The 25,326-nt window shown below is 37.2% G+C and overlaps 1 protein-coding gene across 8 annotated transcripts in view; it reads left to right on the top strand.

Moving 5' to 3' along the window:
- The window catches only part of LTBP1 (latent transforming growth factor beta binding protein 1), a 198,862-nt gene that overhangs the window by 11,409 nt on the left and 162,127 nt on the right, over positions 1 to 25,326 (top strand). For 7 of the 8 annotated variants that reach the window (XM_032683256.1, XM_032683257.1, XM_032683255.1 and 4 more), the window contains exon 3: positions 4,048 to 4,336. The exons of the other annotated variant lie outside the window; for it this stretch is intronic. In XM_032683256.1, coding sequence (XP_032539147.1) covers positions 4,048 to 4,336 — 289 coding nt within the window. The remainder of the gene's footprint in view (positions 1 to 4,047; positions 4,337 to 25,326) is intronic. 8 annotated transcript variants of the gene reach the window in all.

Below are 25,326 nucleotides of genomic sequence, written 5' to 3'. Positions count from 1 at the left end.
ATGCTTACTGATTTCATATAATAAATTATGCTTAATTTACCATGTATTAAAACAAATACATTTTGTATATGTAGAGGCTTTAAAATATTTACATATTTTGAAACTATTATAAACCTTTTAGGTCTTGCTCCTGCAAATATTTGTATACTCTTTAACCATAATAACATGAACACATGAACTGAAAAGTGTATATGTATAGATCGTCCCAAAACAACGTAAGATGTTTTGGAAGGGATGTGTTTAAGCCTAATGGTAATGTTATTTTATACTTGCTCTTCTGAAAGCATGTCACAAATACAACCATACCAGTCCCAATGTGGTTGTGTCAAACCCAGTAATTGTCTGTGAGAGTGGTGAGCAGCAGTTGATTAGGGAAAGATGCATAAAAAAGTATGAGCATCTTGGAATACAGCTTTCAACTTTTTGTGATGTAGGTAGTTCCAAAGCAAAGGTGTTGCTGTGGCTTTATTCTTAGTAGATAGAGATGGCATGTTCTTTAAAACACAAAAAACAACCCGAAGAATCCTTATTTCTTTACCACGCCTCTGGAAAGCGAGGGAAGATTGGTTATATTGTCTATGCCTGGACTTCCAACATGGCCAACTTCCTTGGCACAGGAAGTCTTTGATGCTGAAGCTAGGAGGTTCAAAAAGCAGGTCAGTGAACCTCTGACAGAAAAGTCTGCTGAGGGTTATCAAACACAAAACCAGCACTCTTGTTCAAGAAGTTGCTGAGCCTCTAATTCTTGAAGGCTGTAGTGGTACAAACTTTTACTGCATCTCACCCTGTCCTTAGGCATCCACCTCGGTAATGGAGGGAGAAGACTGAACTAAGTGGATCTTTAATCTGACCCACTAAGTGTGATCTCATTATCTGCATCTTTGCCAAGCTCTATTTTGAATTTCCAGTCATGACCTCCTTGAATTGAATAGGACCAAGCCAATTGCCTTTAGCAGGAGTATATTGACCTGCTTTTCGGTTTTGAACTTAGTACTTCCATGCTCCAGTTTTTGAAAGCTTAGCTTTTTGGAAAATATTGGTCTTTTCAGTTGTGTGCCATTATTGTTGTCTTCAAACAAAATAATTAGGTCATTCATTTGGCACACTGCAGCTGTCTTGGACATTTTTGAAGCTAAACTGCTGTATTATGTAAATTAAAATGTTCAGTTTAATTCTTTCCTAAAAAATGTGATCTTTATCCAGTTTTGTAATATTTGACTACACAACATTAATGAAGGATTTCAGTCAAAGGGTTCATTGCTGTAAAGATCTAATGGATCATTTTTTTAACTTGTTGTCACTGTTCATATGATCTGAGACAATAGTTGCTGTATCTCATGATGCTTGTTTTGTTAAAGGCCAGTTAGAGTAATGCAGAGCATATGATTTATGTATATGTAATATGTATTTAAGCTTTCAGGGTTTACATTGCTGTCAGTGGAGTAAGAATCATCAAGTCTATTTGGGTAAAATAAATAAGGTAATTTAAAAACAGGTTCTGTTTTCAGCTTCATAATTTTAAATTCACTGCAACCCTAAGTTCACTTTCATACGTAGAACCTTAAGTTTTCTTAGGCTTCTAAAGCACACCTTTTGATTCTTAACTACAGGAAAAAGAGTTGCAGTTTTTTCAGTATTGTCTCTTGTGTATGTATACATTGTTATTTCCCTTTTGAGAGGGGATATGCCATGATCAGTGTTCTAGAAGAGTGTATATTTTGTCATATTGACTTTTGGGGTGGTCTTGTTAGCTTACTTCTGTGTTCAGTCTTTGTTTTTTAAATATTTAACTTGTCAAGAAGCTCAGAGGTTGATATAGGTGCATGTCTGTAAATCTCCAGAAATATATGTTGTAAAAATGAGACCTTTGAAAGTCCTAGTTGTTTGGTTTTTTTAAGCATTTTTCATCTGATGTTTTTTAGAAGCACTCCCAGCTGTGCCCAAACTCTTTCACTGTCATCTTTACTCATTTTCTACAGATGATCCAGATGATGGGGGTCACTGTTCTGGTCTTAAAAGTCTCTCCAAAGCCAGTGAAACTTAATTAAAATTTAAGGCTACTGAATCTATTTTTCAAGATATGATTAATTTCAGTCATGTGCACATAAGCAAATTTTTACTGTTTTTAGCATAATCTAAGTCTTAGAAACAACGCACAAGGAAGACTTGGCTGGTATATTGCAGCATATGCTTGTTGCAAATCCCATCTCAGGTTTGCAGTTAAAATGGGCTCCAGTCTTCCAGAAATCAATGACAAGATACAGTCTCAAAATTAAACAAATATAAGTAAGCAAATGATTACTTTTGTGTTGCCAGGGAGATGCATAATATGCAATTAAGGTCGCCCAGCTAAGTAGTATTGAAAAAATAAGTTTCTGAACAGCACATGGAGGGGAAAGTGCATGTGAGAACAACCCCATGCAAAACTCAGGTTAAAGTTGTATGGCAATTCTGGTGCCATGTACAGTTGGTATACCGTGATAGGTCTGTATCAGAGGGTGTTGTCACTTGACAAACTAGTCTTCCAAATTAACACAGTCCCATCCTACTAAGTTTTTTCATATGTATGCTTGTGCATTTATTTTTATAAGTAAATGTGCATATTAAAACTTGATTGAAGTACCAAGTACTCTAATTTACTTGGACCAGGGCTGTGACTTTTTTGTTTTTTAATAATATAACTGTACAATTGGATGTATCTAAATATGGTGTAGAATCCCATGTTATGGTTTAAGGTATGATCTTACCTATTTTAGTAAAAACTGATCTTGCATATCATTTTGTCTGTGTTAAAAGGTCTTTAACAATATTAAAAATATACTTAGTTTGCAGAAGCAAAGTAGCTCAGCAGTGATTTTTATTTTTTTTTTTTTAATAAATGCTTCATTGTATGGCATCTTTAATGGGACAAATGAAGAAAGTATTTTGATATTTATATTAATTAGGATTATATTTTAATGTTAAATTCCATTCTCTGGGTAAGAGAATTAATTTTGTTTTGCCATCTTTGTGTTATTTTAGCATTCTCAAAACGCAGTAGCATTGTAAATTTAAATATCTAAAATAAATCCTCAAATTAGGTATGCTTTTGCAGTATTATGTATACATATGATCAGCAATTGCTTTTGCTTTTTCATTTTTCCTCTTTTTTTGTGGGATTTACTGCTTCTCCAAGGTTCTTATTCAAAGTGGAGTTGATCCTGCATTAACTAGGTTTATGACCTGGGTGTTGAGTCTAGGCTGATTATTCAGGCTCCCTCGACAGTCACTAGATAGAGCAGCACAAAGCAGTGTAATTAATCCTATCTGAAGGCGAATTGTCTTCTGAAGAATCTGACCCCTTTTCACTGGTGGTACAAAGAATGCACAGAAGCTGGCTTGGGATAATCACAAACACCTGTCTGTTTCTTCAAAGAATGTAATCCCCAGGTGTAGCGATGTCTTTGTAGCAGCAGTTCATATGTCTCTTTCTTTATGTTGTTTTGGTGGTGGTAGTGAAGGCAATGTCATTTGGGTTTTAGTGAGGGAAAGTTTGAATCACTTCATGCTTCTCAGCATCGTTTTCATGGTCTATAAGGTAACTGTAGATATTTAGTCTAGGTACCTATGCAGTATCCAATTTTAAAATAGTAATGGAGTGAATCTAGGCCAGGATGAGTAGTAAAATTCTAAGCCAGTATAACATTGTTTCACTAGATGCAGTTTAGGTTGTTAAAGTATGAGGAGGAAGGATGCTAGGAAGAGAGTGTAAAAGGCCACTAACAGGAAGATTTGAAATAATGCTGTTTCTTGATTTAACTGGTGCATTTCCTGTTTTTTAGATCACCAGCATTTTACTTTTCAAAGCTGTTCAAACGTTGTGCATGTCTTATGTAGGAAAGCAGCAAAAGCTGTACCAACTTGTATACTATGTTTTGTGGAACTGAGCAATGGTGCTCTCTTGTACTCCAATTACATTAACAATTAATGCCTTTTTTATGATGGGGAGGGTTTGCATTTTCCTTTGTGCTTTGTTTCACAGGTACTTTTTAAAATGTCTTTTCTTAGCTAACTGTGCACCACCATGCCAAAACGGAGGGATGTGCCTGCGACCTCAGCTTTGTGTGTGTAAACCAGGAACAAAAGGTAATTCCTGTGAGGATACAGTCGTGCAAGATACATCTTCCACTGGAGGCCGAAGCCCTGTTGTTCCCCCTTGGCCCATACCCCAGCAGGCTGCCCAGCAGACCTTCTCTCAGAAGGTGCAGGTCCCACCAAAGGTTGGCCCTATGACTCAGATGGCATTCACCATCAAGCAGAAGCCTCCTGTTGGGTTAACTCAGCAAATGCAACCACAGTAAGTGTTTTCTTTGCTTTCCAAGAAGTCCGGTATGTTAGATTTGTAAAAAGTTGTTCCTTGCAAATGTTTTCAAAAAGTCATACTTGGAAACTCTCACAGATTTGTTTTTTTTAAAGAGCTTCTTGTTTTAAGTGTCAGATTTTAGTGGATTTTTAAACTTCTGTTACTTACGAGCCAGATTTCTTCATCTGAACAGAATATCTCATAATATCAGTCAGCTTTTATTTTCCTTAGAATGACAATGCTGTACTAATTTCAGAGGAATTATTTTTAATTTATCCTGGTGACTTTTTGAGTTTAGCCTAGAACAGAGTCTGGCATGGAATTTTGACACCTTGCATGACTGAGGAGAGTAAGATTTAGTGCCTGTGTTGTGTTCTGGTTTCTTCTATTTTCAATATTTATTTTTTTTTTTAATTAAGTGTGTGTGGCTGTACTACAGTGGATGCTTCTGCTTGCTTGTGTTTGAGGTTCAGGACTGTACCTGACTGTCATAGGTATCAAGGAAACAACCATCTTGTTAGAGAATTTTTTCTCTGCCTCTTCAGTAGCTGGTAACTTAGCCAGTCTTTGATATCACTTCCATTACTCACTTTGAGTCTGAAATTTCTCTGTGGTGTTGTTTTTATTGATGTATCTGACCTTAACTTCTTTCAAAGCTGCATTTCATACTGGGGGGAGGGAGGTGCACAGGAGGGTGGCAATCCAGTTGAATGTGAACAGATGCAGGTGTCTGCAGCAACTGCTGTCCTTCCAGTTTGAGGTGAAGTCAGTGACAAAAAGTGTTTCTGTCCTCTAACAGGCCTTGCTTTCTGAGAGCTGCAAGGAGGGTGCAGACTGTTTCACTTTTAGTCTCCAGAGCAAGATAATCAGGAATAGGAAATAAACTGTGTTTTCCTGTGTTCAAAACTGTAAAAATGAATGTGGAAGGGTGGTGTGTGATTAGAGTTCTGCACCTGAGTGGTCATATGCCTGTGACAACAAAGTACATCCTGCCACTCCTTTGCAAAGCAGCATCTGAGAATAGAGATCACTGGGCACTGCCAATGTTGTTTGATGTTGTCTTGTAATCTCTATCAGGTTTTTTCCTCCTAAACCCTCCCAACTCTTTTTATTGTTGTCTTGGTTCATCCAACTCTGGATCCACAAGCTAAACTAGGTTCCTACATGCGTTGTAGGAACACTTTTAGGAACACAACTTACTTAACTTCCTTGGAGTTCTAAACCCTAAGCTAGGATGTTCTTTGAGAAAGGTAGAAGGTAGATCAGGGTGGGCTTTAGGAACAAATGCATCCATAGTCTTGAAAGACAGAGAAATTGCTACCCAATTTTGGTATTTCATTGTACTCGGAGTCCAGTTTCATGCCTGTAAGTGAAGCAAGGGTTATTGAAGTGACTAATATGAAGGGGAAATTACCAGTAAAATCATCAGGCTTTTTTCTGCTCCTTTCCATCCAGACCTACAATCCTCATCACCTGGTGTCTGGGCTTAGCCCCACAAAGTGCAGTGCACAGCACATGAGTACAAAGAAGACAGGAGTTATCTGGCCTATCAGTACTGATTCCTGTAGAGGATATTGCATGTCGTTTTTCTTCCTCCCTCTGCCCACAACCATTCTGAAGGAATTTTTCCTTCTGTTGTGATAAAGACCAGTTTTCCAAAATGGGTAGTAAAATATACTTCAAAGAAAGAAAACAGGGAAAAGAAAAAAAAACGGAGAAGAATGTAATTTGTTCTTACCTAAAAAAACCCCCACAACCAAACAAAACCCTAAAACCCCGTCTTCTTTCAAGTGCTGTAAAACTATACTCAAAAGGCTTGTGACAACCTCTAAAGAAGACTTATTTTTCATTATTCCTGGAATAACGTTCAGGGATCACGAGTTTCTCTTGTAAGAAAAGAGGTGATGCTAAACTGATATTCTTCTGTGCTACCATGATAGTTGCTGGGCTATGATACTCGAAGTGTTTCTAGAGGGTACCTACAGCATGTCATGCTTCACCAAAATCTCAGTACCTGTTTGCATGAGACATCATCCCAGATGTAGAGGAAGCAACTTCAGGCTGAAAAAACAGTCATCTGTTATCCAAAGTGCCTCTGCACGCTTCCATATGTAGTGTTAACCCAGGTGGGCTGTGTTGTTCATGTGACCCTTCTCAACCTAAGGATTTTCTTCTAACTGTGAAGAGACCTTTTCAGGTAGCTGGATCTGTTGGTCTTTGAGATCACATAAAGATAAATCTTTTTCAACCAGCTTAAAAATAGAGTGGAAAAATGGAAACTTGAGTTTCTGGAGTCATGAGAAAGCCAGCCTACAACCTCAGCAGGAGGCAGGCATAGGAGCAGCAGATGGAGAGGAAATGGGCTGTTTCACAAACCAAAGCAGTCATATCAAATGCAGCAGAAGGTGGATATTTAGATAACAGCTGTTGAAATGAGTGCCAGCAGTAGTTTTTACGTATGGCTATTAGGACAATTTACAGGGCTGAAAGATCCTTCGGAGGTCAGGTCTCTACCATTGGCAGAGAGAAGATGGGCTAGTTCCTGTTTCAGTTCCTCTTTTCGTGTCTTGTGATTTTGTATGTTATGTGAGGCTACCTAGGTATTTTTGGAATGGCTTTTTCTGTTTCCACTCCTAGAAAGTGGAGTCATCCATTGTCAGTGTGGTTGGTATGCTGGTCTGGACACTGCTGCCATCCAGAGCTGTCAAGGACTGGTGAAAGCCAGGGCAGAACCCAACCTGGAACACCTAAATTAGCTCCTAGAAGAGGCTTGCCTCTGCAGTGTTTCTGTTTTGCCATCCTCTGTCAACTTTTTTCTGTTTTGTTTATGAAATCAACTTGTCCAGCTCAGTTATCAAGATGTGTTCTTGCATGTTTTCTGAAGAGGATCGTGGTGGCAATGATATTTAGGGAAGCAGGGAATTCATTTTTTTTTTTCCAGATTTTTTTTTTTTTTGAAGAATTAGGTGCTGGACAGAAGGAAACCTGGAGAGAGATTAATTTCTTGGAATATCCTGGATTCAGTAAGTCTGTCATAGCTCTGGTCTGAAGATGGATACTGTCACTTACAAGGTCTCATCTCATAAGAACGTTAGCAGAGGGTGTAGATGGCTGTAACTGAAAACAAGTGGTGTCTCAAAAATCTACTTCTTATTGGAACCTGTTGGGAATTCTGATCTCAGTAACAGGCATGCTTTGTGGGCCTGAATTTCTGTGATAGCTCTCCAGTAACTCTGGGTGTTCCTTTCACATCTCATGTTCTCACTTGTTGGCAACATTATAGCTCCAACAGCTTGATTTTCTGCATTTACCATCTGTGTAAGCAGAAGATTTTTTTTGTTTTTTAAAGGGACCTTTCTAGTACAGTTTTGGAAATGGTCACCAGAAGGTGTACAGTATCAACCAACTGGAGCTCAATAATACATGACAGTGTCACAGCATTGCTCTTTCAGTCTCTTTTGAAGGCAATTGTTGATGAAATGTGAAAGTCTGTTTTAATGTTGGGCAAAGCAAAGCTCATCAAAGGAGTGGTAGATGCACAGACTTCAGGTGACAGATTTGGATTTACCGATATGCCTGATGCACCCAGAAATCTTTCCTAAGAGATCCCCTCCAAACCTCTCTATTCCTGGATCACTAGGTCTAGTTCCGTGTTTTAGCATATTGCCTGCTAATGTATTAAACCTATCAACCTGGCATCTTAAACCTGATTTTTTTCCTTCTGTTGAAGGATATAGCATTTTTTCCAGTATTTTCCCAATTTTAACTAATTGATGTGAGATTAGCGTGAGTTTAGATGGAAAAAAAATGCCTGAGAGAAGAACTGGGCATGCTGTTGTGACCCTACTGAAATCAGCAATGTAGGACAGTTGTAACTGAAAATTGAATATATTTACATATATATTTAACATCTATAAGGATTGACTTTGTACAAACTCTTGGCTGCGGACTACTGCAAAGTATAAGAGACTGCTCTCTTGGCTATTTCCTGTCTTCCGTACTAGTTCCTTTTTGTATCTTTGACTGCATATAATTTATTTTTTAAAACTTCTGGTTCTAAGATTAGTTTGTGATGACTGACCAAATGATGGTCTGAAAAAAGATTATAGAAAAGTTTATGTTCTCTTGGTCTACACTGGGGAGCTGGAAGCAACTGAAGTGATGATGTCTTGGAAATTATTATTTATGATTCTAGGCAAAATGTTCCATACTAATATTTTTAAATCTGATTTTTTGTGTTCTCAGAACTGGATCTGTGTTCTTAGACACATGCATATGTATGTGCTCAGGCCTGATACACCTAAGCATGTTGAGCACGCCATGACGACACTGTTACGATACAACCATAGATTGTTACCTGGTGCTTCAGAGCTTTTGTCTGTAAGTCATGGGCTACTGCATTCTGCACTCCTAGAGCCCTGGGACATGGCTGTTTGTGTTATTCCAAGAAAAGAACATCTAAATCTTGAGAACTTGTATTAGCACCCTGCACTTTGCAACACTGAGGTGTTACTGCTTCGCAGACTTAAAAATTTAACTTCAGTAGTCAGAGGTGAGGCTTTTCTAGCAATTCTTGAGCCCACTGGTTTGTGTCAGAGAGATGGAAAACTAGAGTCTGTTTGCAGATTATGTACTGCAGCCCTTCAGTACAGACTTCTGACGTGTAATGAACTCGTGTGCTTGTTTTAGGTTCACTAATGCAAGGTGGCTGCAGGGAGAATAAGCTAAGTTACTTTTTCTTTGTGAGCTATTTGGGGTGGATTCTGAGATGCCTCTACACAGTGCTTTTAACAAGAGACCTGCTGCAAGGAACCACAGTGCACCCTATTATCCATCAGGTTATTAATTTCTTCCTAATAGACTTGAGTTTATGCAGATCAGTTATCTGTATTGTCCTGTAAGGCATATTTCATTTCAGAATGTCAGTGTACCCTTCCCTCACACAGTCCCAGCAACTTGAACACACCATGAGGTAAAGTCAACTTTTTAATTAACTTGTCATGAAGTTATTTTCTTTGAGTGGTACTAGAGTATGTTCATACTACTGTATATCAATACAGCAAAATAGAGACAATTTAGGCATATTCCATGTGTGTAGAAACTATTGTCTTGTTTTCAAGGCACTGCTTTTCAGGAAAGAAAATGACTTCTAAAACTATACTGGTGCTTTGAACTTAGAGGACTGTAAGCCACCATTCCAAACTATAGAATTTTTTTTTTCCTAACTTAAAAATGCACATGCCATTCACAGTGTTCGCATGGGGATGTATAGGGGCTTTATTAAGGAGCTTTCAGTGTTCTTTGTTACTGTGTTGCAAAATGGTATATTCTCTTCCAAAGTAGCTTTTCCAGGCTGTCTTTTTAAAAAATTACATAACTATTGAAACTTTTACCAAGTATCATAAGGGAATTATTTCAGGAGATGTTGAGAAACAATCAGAAGAACTTCTTTCCAGTGGCTTGCTGGGGCTGAAGGAGCTCGTCTTTTTGCAGAAAGCGTGGCAGTGAGTTTTCAGTTTCAGAAAGGTGTATTTGTGTTGTTAAAGTTTATTTGACATCTTGCTGTTGTTGCGTCAAAATGTCTTTCTAGGCATTCGGAACATTTGCTTTTAAAAAGGTTTCTCTGTTAGCAAATGCTTCTCATACTAAAACAATATGCAACAGTTTTATACTTTACTGAGACTGTTTAGCCAAACAGATAAAAGTAACCCACTCAGGTTACAGTTTGTTTCCCTGAGCAAGCTACTGTGCAACAGTAGTGATTATAAGATGTGGCTGAAATAAAAACAGTATTGCAAGAGCCGTTTCCCCCCAACTTTAGAGACGGTGAAATAGATCTCAATGGAAAAGTAATGTCTGCTTTAACTTTCAATGGAAGTACCTTTAACTTTCAAAGGAAGAAAAACAAGGTAAGAATATTTTTACTGATATCAGGTATAAAAATATGATTCAGAAAAATGATGTCTTTAGAAAACTCTAGGTGTTTTTGTTTAGTGTTATAATGTTCATATGATCACTGAATTGACGACGTTTTCCTCTGTTTCAGGTATATTGAACTTGGAGAAAAGGCTTCATGTTGGTAGATGTATCTGCCTTTGGTCAGAAATCTTGCTTAATATTTGATCTTCGGCCCTTTAAAATAATATTAGTCATACCTATTAGCTGATTTGTATGTCGTGTATATTAATATAACTTTTGGTATTGTCTTTATCCTTCCAATCACTATTCATTGTTAATAACCTTATTAAATAGATAACAAAGACACAAAGAACCCCTCTTAGTGGATTTACTTAGTCTTAGCATTTTGCTAGTGTAGCAGATAACTAGCTAGCTTAAGAATCTTCATTAACATAATGTGAACTGGCCTTAGACAAAGGCAGATGTATTTTCAGGATTGGGGCTGTCTAATTAATTACAAACGCCTCATTGATTTCTCCTGTTATAAATAGCCTGTTCTGCTCATGATTTAGGAACAACACACATATTTCATCTCCATTACACTGATTTTCTTCAGTGTTAGATTCTGAGTACTTCACTGAGAAGCAGACTTTTTCATACTGAGAAGCAGTTTCTGCTTTACCTAAGCTCTGTAAAGGCCATATATTCTTGCACTTTGATAAATTCTGCTCAGAAATCCAAAACTTTTGTTTTACAATCAGTTATTAGTCTAATCACAATCAAGAAGACAACTCATGTTGTCTTGTGTTGAAGTTTAGGTGTTACTGTTCATCAGTATCTGGTGAGGGACAGAGGTTTTTTTTTCTATGAGTGTAACTAGTAGAGAATGCAAGGCAGATGGAGAGAACAGGATCTTCTGATATTATTGTTCAAGTATTGACTGAGACTTTGTAACCAGCCAGTAGCCTATTAGAGGGACTCTGCAGTAAGTCCTTGTTTATTTCTCTTTATCAAACTTTCCTTGAATTATCTCAGCCTTGGAGAACAGTGTTGGAGGACCCAAAGGTGTACTGTTGGCTAATTTGCAGTGTGCAGCATCGTATTGTTTCTGAAGATAAGTCTGCCGGTGTGCTTAGAAGTTACATAGGGAGTTGAATCGTGACTACTTGACTTTGAGTTAAGCAACTTCCTACACTAAGCAAAGAACCTACTGTTATTCAGAAGTGATTTTATATGTGATATGTTAGGAAAATAAATACCTCTGGACTAGTAGCTCACTGAAGTATTCTAAATATCAAAGAGAATTTCTCTGTGCTTGGAAACGTAAAGAAGCATTGTTTCCGTTGCTGAGACATGAAATTTCTGGGTCAAAGTATCTGCCATAAAGCAGCGTTCATTGCAGCCATGTCTTATTACTAATGTAGTCTCTAGCTTTAAAAATATCTCCTCCAGACATGTGTACAGGAAAAGAAATCTTTTCTGATAGCCCTTATGTATTGTAATAATTATTTTTAAGTGTAAAGTACTCCCTTTAAAACTTATCATGCAGCTAAGGACAGACTTTATGAAAGCCTCTAGCACCACTGGAGGATATTAAAAGGAGTTCTTTGTCAGCTTGTATGCTGTGATAAATCATGTTTCAGGCTTGTCAAGGATTTTATAAGCAGTGTACTTGTTTTGTGTTTTCTGTTTCATTAAAAATACAACTGAAGATGCAATTCTGTATATTCTGTGTCAGGAAAAGACAGTCTGTTAAAAGGAGATAGACAATACCAGTGCATACTATTATGTCATTGGGCAGTAGGTGGCAAACTTTGCTTTTCCTTCTACTTAGGGTTTGTATTCGTGTTGTCAAATGCCAGAATTTTTATAAGGGTGGTTTAAATTTGCTGCATTATGTCATTTATTGGCAGCACATTATTTTAAACCATCTCTTTTGTTCATTGTGGATAATTCTTTCTATGGAATACTGAAGTGAAGCCTCTCTTCAAATGACAGATGGACACAAATCAAGAATTGTGAACTCCGTTGTTCTCTTATGGCTTCTGTAAGCAGATTACTAGTACACATATTAAACAAATGAGGTGCAGTCCCAGTCAATCCCAAATTATTTGGTGTCCTTCTGTTCAGCTTCTGTTGTGGACCACAGTACAGCTAGCGGTGAGGAGGCACAAGACCCTCATTTAATACAGCATTTTCTCATAATGGGACTTACACTTCTCTCCCTGTTCTGTACCTGAAAAAGAAAAATAACAGAATATTTGTCTGTCTTATGATGTGTTGCCCTGTCCTAGTCCATGTGTTTGCATTCTTCCCTCCATTCCCCCATGAATTGCTAGTCTAGTGTAGCTGTCCTCACAAAATCAGCCTGCACTGCTGATGTGTAGGAGCAGGCATGGGGACAGTCAAGCACCAGAAGCAACAAATTGTCTAGATAAAACTAATGGTGTGTAGAGAGGACAATGCTTGTGTGTTTGTCCTTAGGATCTTTCTGTTGAGGATGACTGTTAATACCCCTTCTCTGCTCAGATTTCTTGCCTAGAGTAAATCACCTGAAAGCTGATGAATTTAGTGGTCAGCTCTATCTCTTTACAAAGAATACCAGGAGTGCAGCACCTCTCCTGTGTAGTTCATCTTAGCTCTTGTCCATCTATTCTTCAGAACACATTTCTACCCATTAGCCAAGTTAATTCTTGGAGTTTCCTCATAATGATTGAGTTAAAGTTCTTCTTGCTTTGCTATTAAAGTTACGAAAAAGTTTGTTCTGGATTAAAAAAATTACCTCCCTCTCGTTCTCAGTCACTACATCCTGAGTGCAGGATATTGTTTCTGAGGAAGATCAGCTGTCCTGGATATTCTTGATCACAAACATGATCGTATTCATTGCATTTGATGAATGTCATTCTAGAAATTCTAAACCAATAATTAACATACTTATGCTATAGCAGGGCATTCTGTATGGGGGGTCTCCTTAGTTAACAAAGACTCCATACGAATTTACATTTTCACAGCTGAATCTTTGTCCTCACACAATGCCTAATGAAGATCAGAAATGTTTTGGGACTGGCAATGAAGTTCTAAGCTGTCAGTTGAAGGCAGGGTTAATTTCATAGCTGCAGGAGCACTGGGCAAAACAGAGGATCTTTGGCATCAACTGTTGGTACGTTGAGACCAGTGTTTTGAGATTCTGATACTGCGGTTATTCTCACTTCTGTAGTCTTTGGCAGTGCTATTGATCTATGTGTGCTAGAACAAAAACTGGTTCAAAGGTAGTTATTCATCTCTTTGTGCTGCCAGACACTGAGTCAGCCCTCAAGAACACCTCCATTCATCATTCTAGGGGAATGTAGTCATTGGACTATAAGAGCTGAAGTCACTGCTTAGTTAAAATGGCTGGTCTCTCTCGGGATTGGGGTCGTTTGTGTTGGCGGAAAACATGGAGATTATTTTTTGATGACAATAATGTCAATCTTGGTGTCCTTTTTGAACACTGCTGATGCACATTTCAGTGCTAATTGATAAGCTAACATAACTTGTAGTTACCTCTGTTGGACTGAGTATTTTTGCTGTTAATTAAGTTGTAATAGACCTGGATCTGAAGACCATGATCTTACTTAAGTGGGGTGTGAAAGGTAGAAAAAACATGACTTTGTTGTGAGATAGGCTAATCATTTGATAGATCTTGTTAGCTCACCATGGTGTGAGAAGTGGGCAGATTGTTATGGCAAACTGCCTTGAGGGAAGCCTTTGGTGTTTTGATGGACAAAGTCAAGTCTGTTCTAATGACTTGTTTCTAAGACCTTTTGAATGTGAACACTTGTGATTTCTACTCCACCTGTTTGGGATGAAGTCTTTGGAGATGCAAGGATCTACTTCTGTTGAGAGTTAATCAGATTACTTTCAGTGGACAGATAGCATCTGGCCATGTCAGATACTGTACATGTGCAGTGAACTTGTGTCCACCAGAAAAGCAGAGATATCTTGGAAAGAATTTTGAAAACATGAAGTATCAGCATTGCACCAGCATACAAGGCATTTAAGAGATTGAGCTCCAGTGTCCTACAATTGAGTTATTGTTGTTCCTGAGATGATGTAGCCTACCTTTGCATGAACATCTCATTTTATCCACACTTGAGCTATCATCTAGTTAAGTGAAGATCTCACAAACATTTGTTACAGGATATTCAGTGTTTTCACTAGTATCTCTGACAGGAAAAGGATTCTCAGAAATGGAATCTTTTTCATAGAGAGACTTAAATTTTAGGGAGCCAGCAGGGATCTCAAGCCAAACAGAACTTATTCCAGATAAAAGGAGGAAGCTAATCCATGGGAAGGCAAAAGCCAGTTGACTTATTGTTTTATGTGTCTATGTGACACCATTTGCTTGAGTAAAGCTTTGGTGCAAGAAAAGGGTGGTCAGTATTGGAGTTGTATAAGGGAAATTGTTGCCTGGCTATGCTGTTGTACAATTTCATCTAGTAATTGTGTCTCTAGTGTGAGAGAAGGATCAACGAAATGTCTGTAGGAGAATCGTCCACCCCTTCCCCTGTCATTCAGCCACAATTCATCTGTGTTAGGAAGCCAACGCAGACAATCTGCATTATAGTGAGAGAGAAAACAGCTTCGTTAAGATTCCAGTCAGTCTCCAAGAGCTTACTGTGTTTATTTCACTTTTCCAGACACTGTGCCTGAATTGCAGCAAACTGTTCAAAAAAACCTCATTCCACGTGAAAGTAAGGAATGTTAAAGCCCATCTAATTTTGGTGTGTGTTTTGTTGTGCCTGGAGTACTACATAGTAGAGAGAGGTAGGATCTTGAATCTTGCTTAACTTCTGTAAGTTTTATATGAGAATCATCTGGTCTAATGACCTATTGGTGTTGCCTGACCTTCTGTTGTCCTTCAGTTTGAAACAGATCCTAGGAATACCTCATAGAGAAAGGCATAGGAACCTTTCTAAGCTCCTTCATGAGCTTAGATGGGAAGAATTAATTGGAACTGCCTTCTTTGGTCTTTTCTTCTGTGTACATTCCTTTAATACATTTCTTAATTGGGTCTAAAGATTTTTGGACAGCTTTTTAGTTCATTAACATTTTTAAACTAGCTTCCATTTTATTTTCATTCTTGTTTTGGAATTATGAACTGCTGTAGAGAATCTTTGGCTTTTGTTCCCTCTTCAAGGATGTTAACTCTGTTTTGCTTACTCTTGTCTTTTCAGTGGTAACATTTGATTTGGATGCTGTACACAGCTTAGGCCAATCAAGATTTTATTCTTCTGCATTCCTGATGAGCTGATCCCTGAAGATTTTAATTACATCTGAAAATTTTGTTTTAGTGTTGTGCTGTTGCTTTGGGGGTTAACTGAAATGTCATACCACTGTTGTTTTCTGACCTTGTAGCGTCAGTGATATGGTATCCGTCACCATCTTAGGCAGCTAGTAATATAGTCCTAATGCTGTGTATCCTCTGCTTTGTGTTGAAATAACAGATTACAGACACTCTGTTAGATCAGCAAGTTAACCATATCAATCATGAATTTGAAAGACTAGTCTTTGAGAAGTAGCATCACTCCTTCACCAGGTCATCTGTTTCATATCCAGAATATTATATGGATTTTTCCTAGTCCTCCAATTACTTTTACTTTCCTAAGACAGGAATGATTCCTTCCTGGTGAGTCTGGTCATTCTTTCTCAGTTGTATTTCTTGAACTTACAATGTTTCATGTAGAAGCACAGATACTTTTGATTCAGTTGCCTCCTCTGTTAAAAAGCACACTGTTTAAAAAGCTTTCAGTTTGTTCTGTTTCTCACCGTTACTTGTTTGTTACCAACTCTTGCTTTGCTCTTTACTTGAGTGTACTGACTTCACTAGAAGTTGTGACCACATTGTTCAGAGCTGTATACTTTCTTTCCCAGTTTCTAATTTAAGAATTCTTCTATGATACATGTCAGTTCCATCAAGCTTTAAATGGAGTTGTGTCTGCCATAGAGGTTTCTTTGTTCCAGTTTCTGACAACCCTGCAGTCCCATGTATTTATACCGTTTTCTGAGCCATGCACTTAAACTGTCAACCTTTTTGGCACCTTGTTTGTGTGGACTGTTAGCAAAAAGTGTCAGAGCATGACACTTTTAGAGCATGAGATGTGCTGTCATTTGGCACTTTTCCAGAATCACAGAATGGTTTGGTTTGGAAGGGACCTTTAAAGACCATCTTGTTCCAACCCTCTGTCATGGACAAGGAACATTCCACTAGATGAGGTTGCTCAAAGCCCCATCTGACCTGGCCTCAAACTCTTTCATGGGTGGGGCATCCACAACTTTTCTGGGAAACTTGTTGCAATGCTTCACCATCCTCATCATAAAAGGTTTTTCTTTATGTCCCTTCTTCAGCCTAAAACTGTTACCTCCATAAAAAGTAAATGCCTCTGAATGATAAACAAGATTCAAAAATATTTTATAACAATATTATAAATATTAAGTTCTCAAGAATTAGTCTAAAGGTGTGGTACAGGAAACAGTAAACCAAGATCTAAATTCATAGACTGTAGGCAAGACTTTTTTCTTTACATCAGCTTCCTAGTTACAAAGTTTACGATCTTAATACATTTACTCCTTTTTTTTTTTTTTTTTTTTTAAATTTCACTGTGATTCCACACACACATTCCCACCAGGATGCTACTCAACTTTTCTGAACTATGCTGAACTTTTCTGAACTATGGAGCAAAGTTAATATTTTGGTAGTCTTCAGCGATCGCCTCTGGACAGCAATATCTGAGTCTGGAATCCCTTTAGCTTTAAGTATTTTTTAAAGTACTTTTAGAATGTGACAGTTTTTGGGAGTATGAAATTAGTCTTTCCTTTGTAAGGGTTTTACACTGGGAGAGTTCTTTTCTTGTGCCATTTTGTGTTTTATAACCTGTATGTGCTTTTGGGAAAGGTAGCAAACATATAAAGCCTGTTCAATTGATGAATACTCTGATCTTAAATACTACTATGATATGGATTCTGTTCTGGTTTCTGCATGGTCGATAAGGATGGTTGTAGAATTGATGCCACTGTGAAATTAATAATAACAGTTAAGCAGAAATACATATATACATTTATATACTAGAGCAAAAGCTTTGGTATCTGTCCTGCTTCCTGTACTGGAACCCTGAAACTCTGAAGTAGAGGACAACTGCCGGTCACCACAGCCCCAGCTGTGCATCCTTACTGCTTTGAACAGCTTTTGTTGCTATTATATAATGCCTGTTTTGGTATTCCAGCCGTTGCACACATGCAGATCTTTAACAAGAAACCAACTCCTCCTCATTACCCCTTTTGCTATTCCAGTGGTTTTTAGTGGCTTTTCACTACGCAGTACACTTTGCATCCTGAAGTATTTTCCTTCTGTTGCACCCTGGAGGGCTGTGTCTATAAATTTTTTTTTTTTTGACCGTCTATTGAAAAATCCAGTGAAATCCTAAATTTGATTGTCTCTTGTTGTGCTTCTGGAAGTGATATTAAAAATAAATGTAACCCTCAGCCATATACTTGGAACATTTCTAATGGGAATTCAGGGGATGTAGACTGAAGAGCATGAGACTGTAGAAGAAAAAAGAAGTGTATAAATTCAGTTATTTATTTATTTTCTTTCCTCCCATGCATTGCCAATTTCTACTATTATTTAAAGAGTAGAGGAGAACTGGCAATTCTACGTACAGTGCTCCTTGTAAAGTAGATGATTTTGGGGTGCTTCCAGAGTAGTCAGTCTGTCAATCCTTTCTGTAACAGCTAGTCTGCCTGAAGGGATGGCATTTCACACCTTTTTCATGTTCCCATTGGAGAAGGGAGACACACACTGTTCATAGCTTCCTAGTTCTGGAGCTGGGATGTAATTTTTTTGACGGATGCAGGTTTTGCTTCTGGCTGCTTCAGCTGGTCAGAGTCTTAGAGGAAGAGGACATAAGCAGTTGTTTTCATAGTCTTCCTGCCATTTTGCTTTCAGGTACTTAATAGATCTTTGGAGAGCTGCTTTGTGTGGATGTTGCTATTTCTTCTAGAGCACTCTGCTGTTAGTGCTCTTAACTCCACCTGCACATGGAATCCTTTAACCAAGTGAGAGGAAAGTACCGGGCTTACTGTTATGAATGCAGTTTTTCCTGAAATGTTTTCATGCGGTATGGCAAAGCTCCTTTTGGGGATGTCATGGGTGTTAATCCTCAGCCTACCTGATTCCCTGGTGGGATATGAAGTGACACAGTGTAACTGTGTAAAGTCTGTAGCTTCCCTAGTGACTGCATTAACTTTATTCAAGGGTAAGATCTAGGGAAGCCTGGTAAGTACCCATGGAGACCCTGAGTTCCTTTAATTTGCACACCATCAGGGTTGCTCTGTACAGGGTAGCAGCACATTGTCGTGTTGTCCTGTATTGTCATGTAACATGAAGTGCAGCTGCTTTTTCTATATGATGCAGAGCTTATTCATACCAGGAAAAGAAGATATAGCTTGTATCTGCTTAATTGATATTTACTTGTTTTGTGTTGCCAATATTGAAAATGAAATAAATACTTACAGAAATTAACTAGGAGGGGAGCTCTGGTGACAAATTTTCACTTTGGGGAGCTTGATGCTCTTCGAACTCCTCTTTTATTCTCAGTTCTTGTAGTGAGCATGTGTCCTGTATGATCCTTGCACTGCAATTTTTGTATTGCTGGGCATTTTTGAAGTGTTTTATGTGGCAAGATTGGGATCCTGGTTGAGGTACCTAAGGCTTATGCTCTACTACTGATGATATAATGGAAAAGGTAAATGTGTTATTTGCTGTTGTTTTGTTCTTTACTTATTTGTTTTCTTTAAAAGTTTAAAGCCGTGGCTGCTTTTGATTATTGTACTTTTTTATGAATGTTTTCAAGTAGCTCTTTCTGAGAACAGCCAGTTTAAAGCTATTCATAGTAAACAAGGTCATTCTAAGAAATGATAAGTGCTCATGATTGTTTAAAAAGTAGCTATGGAAACTAGATGATTCTCAATTTAATATGAGTATTTGTTGCTTTTATTGGCTGTGCTCCCTTCTTGAAAATGTCATGCTTCATGGGCACTCTATAACATTTCCAATTAATTTAATTTTCTTTAAATGGGCAAAATATTCATCCAGATTAAGATATGGTAGAGTTTTAAAACATAAGACTGTGGTTTGCTTAGCTTTCTGTGTTTGTTTTTTAAGTTATGCAATCATAAATAGAATCTTTTTTTCTCTTTCAAACTGGAAATATCTGGTTAAAGAAAATTTTCTTGAAACAAGACCAAAAGTGCCAAGTTACAACTTTCATCTTTTAAGACAAAAGATTTGTCTCAGTGTATGTTACTAAACATGTCCTGAAGGTTATAGGAGTTGTGTACCTAGATTGAGGTGCAGAGTTTAGTGGGCATAACTTCCAGTTTGTTTGATTACACTATGTACAATGCATCTCTAACACAAATGGTTAAGCATTATCATTTAACTTGATTATGGCATTTAAAAAATACTCGAGTAGTCTTTTATTTTCTCGTTAAAGAGAAAGGGGAGGAGGAAGATTCTTCCAGATTAAAAGGATGAAAAACCAAAGAGGCAATAAAAGCCGGTGATTGCCACCCATTTCTTTCTGTTAAGTCTGTGGTGGTTCTACTGTTGTAGATAGAAAATTCCGTGGGAAGGCTTGTTAAATGTTTCTCTTTCTACAAGTACAGTTCAAACCCAGGGTTTCTTTTTGATGGTGAGAGGGGTAGATAATAAGCTCTATGCATATTAGTTGTCAAGTTCCTTGATAAGTTGAACTTGGCGTGGCTCTACTAAGTTAGTGCTTCTTGATTATATTTCTGAAGTTCTAAAATTCCAGTGACTCACATTGGAAGTAGTTGCTATTCTGATTCAACATCCTGCTGGTACACAAAGTATAATGCAGTTATAGTAATTGAAAACAGTTTGATAACTTTCCTAACTGTATAGGAAACAGTATGCATGTGTTCTTAAAATCTTTATCTTCTTAATATGGTAGTGCTTGCTAGAAAAGACTTATCTGTAGACTTTTAACATGCTTGACACAATCTTTCAGAATTACTATTCATGCTGTACCCTTAAACACATGCTATGAGGAGCCATAGCTGGGTTTGACTGGAGCTATATGACTCAGGTAAACAGTTTTAGAATCAGTTAAACTACAAATTACAATGATTGTCTTCTGAAAATATATAATTTTATTTGTCAAACTTGTTACAGAGAATTGAAGAAGTAATGTGTGCCTCCCTTTTAAAATTCAAATGTCAACTCTTTGCTTTTCTGATCCTTCCTGCTTCTCTTCCTCCCATCCCTCCTATGTTACTGGGGGACAAACCAAAACAAAACAAAGAAATCCCCAACAGATCCTGTATAGTTTAAATCAGTTGTAATTGGTGTACACTATATTGTAATGGTTTTCTAAATAGTTTTTGAATTTTGTAAAATGAAATTATTGATGTTTGTGTGCAGTTCTCAGTGTGTCTGCCTCATACAGAATGTTTTGGCATTCATAGGAACTGTAGGCAAGAACTCAAGTGATCAGTAGGGAGGAAAAGTAGTTATGGCTGAAAGTACAGCCCAAATTTTACCCTTTGGTATGTTATTTTAAAACATTGCTCTTTTTATCGTTATTTGTTAATTCACAGTTTCTAATAAAGCACTCAGAACTATGAAACTGCAGAGCCTCCTACATCACAGAATAGCTCTAAGAACTACAGCAACTTATGCTGTAAGCTGCAGAACAGAGAATGCAAAAAAATTTAAGGGTACGTGCTTGTGGGATTTTATCTTCATTTCTGTCAAGGAAGGTTCTTCATTTTTTTCTTGACGCAAGTGTTAAGTGCATTAGTACTGCATCAGGAGGTAAGCAGAGCTAAAAAAACCCTTTTCTTTTAGAACAAGTATGCACAGAAGATACTATTTGGGTATAACTAGATTGCTTTAATTGTGAAAACAAGCCTCTACTATAGCTGTTTCCATCTCCATGTATGTAGAAGTCTGTATATGAGAAAAAGCTTCTTATAAGCTAAGAAGCAGCAGGCTGTAAGGATTATAAAAGGTCAGCCAGTCAGCTCTGCTTGTTGTTTAACTTTGGATGGTCCTAGGCATACCATGGCTCTTGTGTGGGGCTTTTTACTGGTTTGGTTTTTTTGTCCCTCCCAATCTTGTATCTCATTTCCAGACTGCAGCCCCAGTTTGTTCAGTTGTGAAGCAGAAGATTGTCATCTGCCTACTAATAGTATCAGTAGAGTCACTTATCATTATTCTGAGCAGCGGTAATTGGGCAAGCCATCTCTGTGGGTAGGATGCTGATGGTATCTCCTTGTTGCTGAAAGATATCCAATTTCATCCATCTCCCCTGGAAGGAGGCTGCAGATACAGGAAGTACCTGTGGATGATTCAGCCATTTCCCACTTAAGAACAGGAGCTGATCTCAAGATGTCGGGCTGCCTGACCGGCAAGGAGCAAGGATAGATTGCAAGACTGTTGTATCTTCTACTCAGCTGAAAGGGTAGAACTAGTGCCTTCATCACTCAAACCATTGTCTGTGGGTATGCATAGTGGAGCTAGGAGTGTTTGCTCATTTCTCATGTGAGGATGAAGGCATTTGAACAAGTCTAAAGGAGAGTTTAAAGAACTGGAGATGAGTAGGGACTGCTCCATCGTTCATTCTTTGTTCAAAAGTAGTGTGTAAGCCCAGGGCTTCCAAACAGCAAAGCCTTTTCATCATTAAATGGTGTGTAAGGGCAGGTACCTATGGTATTTATTGCTGGAGTTTCTAAAAATAGCAATGAGCAGTGAGTCCTGCCAAAGAACTCAAAGTGTTCAGAAATACTAGGCAATTACAGGAACATTTAAGTGCTGGAAACAGGAAGAATGTGCTCAGCATCATCATGACTCAAGGTAGCGAAGTGACCTGGAAATGTGTAATGTTGGTTTCATAGTAGTACCCAGAGATTTCTGAAATCCTTGTTGCTTTACCGAGGTAGAGGTGAATTTGTCTCACGTAGAACCAAGGGGCTAAATACGAGCCTCAAAAAGGTCTTTTTGACAATAATGCAGTTACCAGAAATTCAGAGGAATAAGTTCTTCCAGGCTGCTGAGGATATGTAATTTACAAACCAGCTGTCACTACAGAATAGGATGTTTCCAAAACAGGCTTTTATTAGTGGTCCTGAGATGGTACTATTTTACTTACGTTCCTATCATGACAAATTATCTCAGTAGATTTTGTTTACAAGTTGTCTATGTTTTAGTATATGCATAAGGTTGTTTGATCAGTTTTGTCATTCAGCATGCATTAGTCTATGCAAATATTGTCAACAGTAAGTTTTCTGTTTTGTTTTGGCAGTAGGTTGTCTCTGTCAATATCTGATTTGAAAATGCAAATTCTGATTTGGTTTATAATTAAGATACTTCTTTTAGTAAGAGACTAATTTTTTTTTTCTGTAGAGCCCAAAATATAGTCACATTAAGGATGGTGTTTCGGTTCTGTTGAAACCATGTTTTAATTTTTGAAAATTCTATAATAGCATTCATCCTTGTAGAGGGTAATGCTGTACTTAAATTTTTGGGGTTTATTAAGTTAATAAACCTAGATATAGCAGACGCTCTTTAAAATTATAGTGTAAACCGATGAGTTTGTAGATGTTAATTGTAATTCTGAATTGTTTCTTTGTGGAATGTACATAAGTGTTTGCTTTTTTCTTTTATTCCCTCTCCCTTGAAAATAAAGAGCATAACTGTTCTCTTTTAAATAAAAATAATTTTTAAAAAGGTATTTTCAGTTTTTAAATTTATTTTCATGTTTCTATGTTACTGTGATGCTTTAGTAGCTTTAACAAACTCCAAATTGTATGTGTATATATTGATGATATTCTTTAGTTAGATGTGTTTATTTTGTAATTCATTATGCATGCAGTTCAGTAAATAAATAGTATATTATTTCCAGAAGCACTATCTGCTTTTTCTGGTTTGCTGAGCAGTCACTGGGTGTTTTAAGATAATTTAAATTAATTTAATATGTTTAGAAGTTCAAGCATGGTTGTTTGTTTTTTTTTTTTAAGTCATTAATGAGGAAAGAAAAAAACTCTAGCAGACATTTCAATAATGAACCATGCAAATCAAAAGAATTTGAGAAGAAGCTTCTAATTTGAGCCCTAAGGATGTAATCTCAAACACTTTATAACCTGTCCTTTTTATGGTTTAGACTTGTTGGAATGACGGTATTCAGTTTATGTTTAAAAAACATCCCTTATGCAACAGGGAGAAAAAAAATGAAGTATTGTGAAATGTGGTTTACTGTTTTGCCTGTGTATAACATGAAGCTGGAAGTCACAAGCTTCAGCAACTTATAATATACACCTAATATATTGTACCAAAACTAAAGACTGGGGCAGTATCACAAGGCATGTATAGCAATTACATTTTCTCAAAATTAACTCTGAAAAATATTTCATATAACAAACCTGTAGTTCTAGGGAAAGCAAAATTTTACATGTAGAAAAAGAAGCAAAGTGAATTTTTGAGGAGAAATCGGAGACATCCTTAAAAACCAGAGGAATGCCTCACAGACTTCAAATTTACCAACTGCAAATAGGAAAACAAGCTATTCCTAGACCTCTGGAATGCAGTCTGGGCTTTTGGTCACAGTATTTTTATTTTTTTTCAAGTAGGCAAAGTGGTTTGGAATAGGAGATTCAAGTTCTTCCAGACACTGTTGGTTCAGCCGTGTGTCAGAAATTCTTCATAACTACTTTCTTACAGGCTGAATTTGAAGTGCAGTTGGACTTATTTTTATAATAAGGAATTAGATCACTTTCACATACTTTATTCCTGTGTTGATCATGGGCTGAAGTCAGGGATACAGTGTTCTTTAAGTTTGTTTGCATTTCACTGCCTTCCAGGGTGACAAATTTGGGTTTCAGCAACCAGAGTTAGGAACCACGAGCAATCTCTGCTTTGGCATTCCAAGGCAGGGTAAAGACCGCTGAATGTAGCATCTATGGGTTTAAAGTCCAAAGGTACAAAGCTGTGTTTGACAAGTAACAAAGTCCTGGGATGGTCAGCAAGGAAATAAATGGGAGTTCTGCCTTTGACTTCAGTGGATTTTATGCTAGTGTCTGGGAAAACAGATTGTATTAAAAACAGTTTAACTGTTTTGGTATTCTTTTTGCATATGTACCAACCTTTCATTGTTGAGTACTTTGCAGTATCTTATTAGATGGTGATGTAGATCTTTGCTCCAATTCTGTATTTGTAAAACAAAATAAATGTGTGCCTATTCTATGTGAACTTCTCTGTCTCTGGAGTAAACTGTATTGCTTGGTAGAGCAGGATCAGTAGTAAAATTGAGAATTTCATACAGTTTAGCTTTCATCCTTGACCTCAGTGCACTGGAAAAACTTACCTTCTACCTAATAATTTTAGAAATAAAACTAGTGCATCATTATGGTATTAATTATAATTATAGCATTCATTGGACTCATTAGCAGTGGAAAGGTAATTTTTGAGTTGAAATCTACACTCACCTTTAGCCCTGTAGTCATGAACCTTGCTCAGAAAAAAAGTATTATATCTTTATATTATCTAGGTTTGCTTTCTGAAAGATTATTTTAACACAGTTTTCAAGCAACCAATCTTTTTATAGTGGGATTAAATTAAGCAAGTAAATGAGGAAAAGACAGCCTATTTTTAAATCTAGATTACTCAAATGCTGTTTTACAACATTTCGCAGAGCAATGTAAATGTTTTTGTGATCTATATATGACAAGAGTTACTGTTGGTGTACTGAACTTATTTTTTCTTTCTTTAATATCTGAAATTAAAAGGTATATATTGTACCTCTCCTGATTCAGGGACACTAAGATAGCATAGGTACTCCTAAAATGCTGCTCTTCTTAGACCTTAAAGTGATTAGTCATATAGGTAAAATTTACCTTAGCTGGTCTCCATTATTAAACAATCTCATAAATAGTGTTGTGATGGAGTTTAATTATTTTTTTGTGCTCTAATAGTATAAATAAAGCATATTGATTTTTGTTAATCTATTGCCAAGGTTCTTTTCCAAGGT

The sequence above is a fragment of the Chiroxiphia lanceolata genome, chromosome 3 (assembly GCF_009829145.1).
Source record: "Chiroxiphia lanceolata isolate bChiLan1 chromosome 3, bChiLan1.pri, whole genome shotgun sequence".
Taxonomy (NCBI): domain Eukaryota; kingdom Metazoa; phylum Chordata; class Aves; order Passeriformes; family Pipridae; genus Chiroxiphia; species Chiroxiphia lanceolata.
This window is presented reverse-complemented; position numbering and strand designations above follow the sequence as displayed.